The sequence below is a fragment of the Tasmannia lanceolata genome, unplaced genomic scaffold (genome assembly GCF_043159265.1).
Source record: "Tasmannia lanceolata isolate RefF3 unplaced genomic scaffold, GAP_Taslan_0.1 ptg000023l, whole genome shotgun sequence".
In the NCBI taxonomy this organism is placed as follows: domain Eukaryota; kingdom Viridiplantae; phylum Streptophyta; class Magnoliopsida; order Canellales; family Winteraceae; genus Tasmannia; species Tasmannia lanceolata.
The window spans coordinates 9731980-9738156 of record NW_027518700.1 but is presented as its reverse complement, the minus strand read 5'-3'; the positions used below and the strand labels follow the sequence as shown (position 1 = coordinate 9738156).

General features: G+C 42.6%; 1 protein-coding gene across 1 annotated transcript; it reads left to right on the top strand.

Annotated features, from left to right (window-relative positions):
- The first annotated feature begins 3114 nt into the window (after window positions 1-3114).
- On the top strand, window positions 3115-5645 carry LOC143855751 (uncharacterized). Its single transcript, XM_077365824.1, has 2 exons — window positions 3115-4911; window positions 5301-5645. The coding sequence occupies exons 1-2, from the start codon at window positions 3115-3117 to the stop codon at window positions 5643-5645; spliced, it is 2142 nt and encodes a 713-aa protein (XP_077221939.1).
- Window positions 5646-6177: the final 532 nt, after the last annotated feature.

The following is a 6177-nucleotide window of genomic DNA, read 5'->3' as shown; positions in this document are numbered from 1 at the left end:
CAATGAATCATATTATGTATAACATGGGGCGTACTTGTGTTATACATATTAAGTATGGTTCATACGCATAATACTCGATAGATTGAGTCCGGAGCCCTACTTTGTTTTATATATTATGTATATACTTACTGACCTAGTGAAACCCAACTAGGAAGTACCCGTGTTTATATAAGTATATTGCATTCATATAAGGGTCGAACGTGTGTTGCTTACACATGTGGAGCCTAGAGTTAGGAGCTTTGTGCTACTTGTAGACTAGAGTAGCTCATTTTACATGGCTACAACGCGGTCCTAGTACACTCATCAGTCTGTCTTGAGTCGAGACTTTTCTTGACTCTGTTAGATTAGATTAGGGCTGGTGCCTCTGGTTAGGATATATGTATATGTATATATATGTACTGATTATATATATTAGGTTTCTCCTCTTAGTTAGAATTCCCTATTCTTTTCAATCAGTTATATCCATTTGTTATTCAGATCTAGATCTAGTCAGTGGTTTTTTATCGCCATTACCCTGGCCATGATCTGTCCTTCGATCTGTTGGTTACAGGATCTGACCCGCTATTATATGTTCTCACCTATGGTCAGTCCTTCATTTGCTTACCTTTCTTTGGTAACCTATTTCGTTTACCAATTATGAGTCGATTTCACCACCGTTATTCATATACCTTCGGTTGAGTTGTGGGAATCCTTTCTAGCGTCGTCATGCTGCCGAACTTTATCCAGAAGATTTCAAGCATGATCGCTATTCTTTAGAGTTAGTTAAACCATGAGTTTACCTTACCTTGACTTTCTTGTCTAGCCGTCATGCTGCCGAATTTTTCGCAGAACATATTAAGCATGATTGCTATTATTTAGAGTTAGTTAAACCATGAGTTTACCTTATCTTGACTTCCTTGTCTAGCCGTTTTGCTGTTGATTTTTTCGCAACACATTTTGAGCATGATGGCTATTCTTTAGAGTCAGATTTCCTTGTCTCGATTCGCTTGTATAGCCTTGATTTAGCTTAGAACCCATTTTAGTGAGAACTTCTGGTTTGATCAGTCGTATTTGTTTCCTTTCAGTTTCACTAGGATAGTGGCCTGTACATGTCATTCTCGTGGCCACAGTTTTATTTGCTACCCTTTGATTGTATATCTATTCTTTTGTTGTGTCATAGATTCAATTTGTATATCTATTGTTCATTAGGGTATGTGCTCGTTTGTCTACCTATTTTGTCTTGAGATCTGGCCAATAGCTCGTTCGCTGTCCTTATAACCATGGTCTATCATGATTGATCCTCTTGATCGTACAGTTATTGGTATTCATCACCAGATTTAGATCCGGTTTATGACATACTTCTGTCATCTTATGGCCGTGGTCTATTTTCTGATCTATTGGCTACCTCTCATCTTTGATGAAAAATTCATTATCGCGGATTTCAGCCTTTCAATGTAATTGATTTTCAGATTACCCTGGTCATTTGTCTATGCAAGGTTATCCCCATTCTCTCCTGATCTTTGTCCTATCTGAATTTTAGGTCTGATCATGGCAAATAATTTGTTAGACAAGTGGATAGCTGAGACTGTTAAATCTTTTCTGTTAAGATGTGAAGAAAGGAGTGTGGCTGAGCGTTTCATCAGTTCTTTTACCCATCTGAATAGTCGCGGTATAAATTGGGTGTTTCTTCAAGCAGCTGCGGGATTTTGGGACCCTGTTTTCCATGTCTTTCGATTTGGGTCTTTTGAACTTTGTCCTACATTTGAAGATTGGTGTGCCTTGTTAGAGCTTCCTCCTTAGGGACTTTGGATCCGACCTTCGAGCATAGACTCCCCTCATGATCTTTTTTGCAGATTATTCGAAAATAAGATTGTGAAAACTCTGCATTGCTTAACAGAGAAAAATGTGCAATTTCAGACCCTCATTGAGTTGTTTTCCAAAAACGTCGATCCTACTGACACCCGTTTTCAGGAATGTCGGCGTAATGCCTTAGTCTTTGCAGTCTTTGCACGCCATGTCCTTTGCAGAGACTCCAGCGCCGCCCCTTTCACTTTGTTGACGATAGTAGATCAGATAAATGAGGGGAGAAATCCTGTCCCTACCATGCTAGCCGAAAGCTTTTATGGCTTAGACCTTATTGCTAGTAAAAAGGTGCAGGATAATTTTTTCGGATGTGCTAAGCTGTTATATGTGTGGCTATGTGAGAAACTCACTATCCTTCAGCCACAAAATAGTATTGAGTACACTCTTAAGAATTTTCCTTCTTGGAAGACAAAGATTAAGCAACCTCAGCTTAATGAATGGCACCATTGGCTGCAAAATGTAAGGGAAAACCAATTTCATTGGGTGAGTCAATCCTGTCAACAAATTATCACCAGCACCTACCCATACTCATTTGTCTATCTTATGGGTTTAGAAAAATCATCTTTCTATACACATTTGTGTTTCCCTTGTCAGATTACTGCAAAGTCTTGTACTCCTAAGGTTATCACACCACCTAGCTGTGAAGACCTTACTCTTGATCTCATTGCATCCATAGTAGCTGCTTGGAGGGACAAAATCACGGAGAGAAGATCTTCTTTCGCGTCTAAACTTCGGAAGGGAGGAGTATTTGGAGGGCCTGCAAACCGAAGAACTCGGATTGGTGAACCATGAGGATCTTCGGCATGAGATTATCATTTCTTTACTGTTTTCATTTGTTTTACTTGAACATAATCAAAGTCAAAGATTGTAATCCGGCCTCATTATAGATGAAAATATAAAGAAAAGAGTTTTACTTGATACATGTTATAAACAGTTGGCGATTCAAAATTTCATCAATTTTTATGTTGCCAATCGCTGTCGTTGTAACCTATCTTGATATAATCAAAATGCAAAGTGTGTTTCTTTTCTTTTCTCTCTATTTGTGGAAGGTACCTGATTTCATTTGTCAATCATTTATTCTAGTCTGTTAACTTCCAACCAGGATTCTGAAAAATAGCAACCATCGCTTCGAAAAAGGGCACCCAAGCTAAACCCACCTGGTCTAGACCTACCTCAGTGTTTAGACTTGTTCGTCACTTCGATCCCACCGTGTCACCAACGATACCTTTACCCTCTTCACCAGAGTCGTCAGGTTCTTTCGAAGTGAACCAAATGGCTACTGACCCAGTAGACCTCATGATAACTATACAAGAGATGTTGAGAACTATGTGTCGAGATATAGCAGGATTGAAAGATGAAGTGACTCATCTAAAGAACCAGAGTACTGAAAAGGTCTCTACTTCTAGAGATCCCGCCATTCAGCCTCCTCCGGCCATATCTCCTAACCTCACTAGACCAGTCATCTCTCCCGTAGAAATCAATCTGGAGGAGGAGCAATATGCCGAGGAATATTTTGTCCCTCAGGTAAACAAGGAAAAGGAGTTGTTCGATATGTACGAGAAGATGGCTCGTGACATTGAGAGAATGAAGGTTCAAGCCTCCAAGGGATTCAATATTTCTGAATTTCTGATGTCCCCCAATGCCATATTCCCACCTAAGTTCAAGGCGCCGGACTACGATAAGTATGATGGAACTGGGTGTCCGAGAAACCACGTCAGGTGGTTCATCACTCTTTCTCAACAGCATGGCCTAAATCGAGAGCAGATGGCCCATTTTTTTCCCATGTCTCTGATAGGGGTGGCCAAAAGATGGTTTTTGAGGTTGGAACCCGAAGAGATTAGGACATTGGAAGAAATCTCTAACCGGTTTGTCGAACAATTCTCTATGGAAGAAGGGATTGAGGTTACAAAAAGAGACCTGAAGCAGAATCCTCAGGAGACATTCACATCATTCATCAGGCGCTGGAGGCGCAAGTCTGCTCAACTGGGCCAGAGAATGATAGAGGCAGACCAGATAAAGTTGTTCCTCAAGAGCTTGTCTCCACAGTACGTTCACTTCATGGTACCGCAGCACTATCAGAACTTCGATCACTTGATTAAGACTGGCACCAAGATCGAGGATGCTATTGCTAAGGGCCTCAGAGCCAAGACGCTATCTGATGTCCGAGAAGGGAAGAGGCCTATGATCCAACCAAAGGAAGTACAAGCAGTCAGTTATACCAGACCAGTGGCCAAGCCTGTTGTGGAAGTTGCTGGACCGGCGATAAGGAGGCAGTTCAGACAGTTTGACCCATTATCGTATCCACTGCCCATGATACTTAAGAAATTGATCAAAGACAAGAAGATCAGACTTCCAGATGTCAAACCTGTACCTAATCCACTGCCTGTAAGCTGGAGAAGGGACCAATACTGTGAATATCACAGGGGCCCGGGGCACATGACTGAGAGCTGTTTGGCCTTGAAGCACGCGATTCAGAACATGATCGATAAAGATGAGCTTGCAGTTGAAAGGTCGAATATCATTCAGAACCCTCTCCCCAACCACCGTGCTGTTGCTCCTCCCACCAAAAACGCCATCTTTGTAGATGAGCCCATCCTCGATCCCTCTGCTCTCATTTGCACTATTACATCTGACAAAACATATGTTTTGAAGTTTGACGATGAAGAGCTCAGAGAATTCAGAGAAAAAGAACCTTATGTGCTGTCGTTTGACGATGCTGAACTCGCTGAGTCATCTTCATCCCATTCATATGCGCTTCAGAATGTTGATATGGAAAAAATAAAGGAAGCCGCCTATGTTCTAAGGATGGAGGACTTTGAAGTGGATGTCAGTAATGCACCTTGTGTTTTCAGAATGGAGGAAGACGAACTGCTGTTGCTAGATGATCAGTGTGACGAGATGCGTCACATGACCAGAGGTGGGCGAGTATTCAAACCACCAGAATTGAGTGTAGAAAACCCGGCAGGGGTTGCAAGAAACTTGGAAAATCAGAGGCAGAATAAAGTAAGCGCAGACGAAGAATATGAGAACCTGTTAAAGCAGCTGAAGAAGACTCAGGCTAATATCTCGGTATGGGGTTTACTCATGGCCTCATCAAAGCACAAAAACCTAGTCCTTCAAGAGCTTAATACACACAAGTTTCTGTTAATACCTCGCCCGATAAGCTTGTCAATCTCGTAGCCATGGCCAGAGCAGCGAAAACATTGTCATTCGCTGATGACGATTTACCTCCTGAGGGCCGAGACCATACTAAGCCTCTTAAAATCACAGTCATCTGTAACAAGAAGAAGGTGCCAGAGGTGTTGGTTGACAACGACTCTGCGCTGAATGTTTGCCCGTTAAGCACCACAGCAACCCTGGGGTTCGCTCTTGAGAATTTTATTCCATCCGAGCCAGGTATTCTAGCATATGATGGCACTCGCCGAGATGTAATCGGGACTCTGGTCACTGAGATACAGATTGGCGGAGAGGACTTTGAGGTAGAATTCCAAGTCTTAGATATTAAGGCTTCATTTTTACTGTTGCTTGGCCGTCCGTGGATGCACAAGGTCGGTGTTGTTCCGTCTACTCTTCACCAAAAACTGAAGTTCATTCTCAGGAACAGAGTGATAACGGTAAAGGGGGATCCCGATCTTGAGATAGGGCAGATCACTCCGGACTTAACTGAGGAAAGATCCGAAGATGTCAGTTTGACAGGGTTTTCACTAGAGGTGACTACGATCACTTTCAAAGAGGCTTTGAATGAGGAAATTTGTTTCCTGACCAGCACAAATTCAAATGTCATTAGGATGATTCGCCGGTAGGGGTATATACCGGGTGCTGGATTAGGCAAATACCATCAGGGTTTGACTGAGTTTCCGGTGTTCAAAGCGTTCAATGGTTTGTTCGGGCTGGGGTACAAGCCTACAAAGAAAGAAATTGTAGAAATGAAGCAGTTAATGCTGAAATGGGCAGAAAACCGTCGCCGTGGGTTGGGATTACCAATGGCACCTATTGATTTGAAAATGAACGGCCGATTCCGAAAAGAAGGCGCAGCCTTTCCTTTCTGTGGCTTTGCAGAGTTTTGGTTGGATGAGAGCACAGGGCAGATGCTTTCGGGGTTTGAGATTTTCTTCGATCTTGAGCTAGAAGATGAGCCAGTGGGTATGCAGATTGTAGAGACAGAGTTTGAGACTGATTAGGCAAAGCACATAGAGCCGAGCCTTCTGAATTCACTTTTCCAAGAAGGGTCGCAGACTGTGGCCGTGATTGGCAGGAGCCCGCTTATACTGGACCCAACTCGTCTTATCACCCCGGCTGAGGAACCTCTAACTAACTGGACTTCTCAAGTCCTAC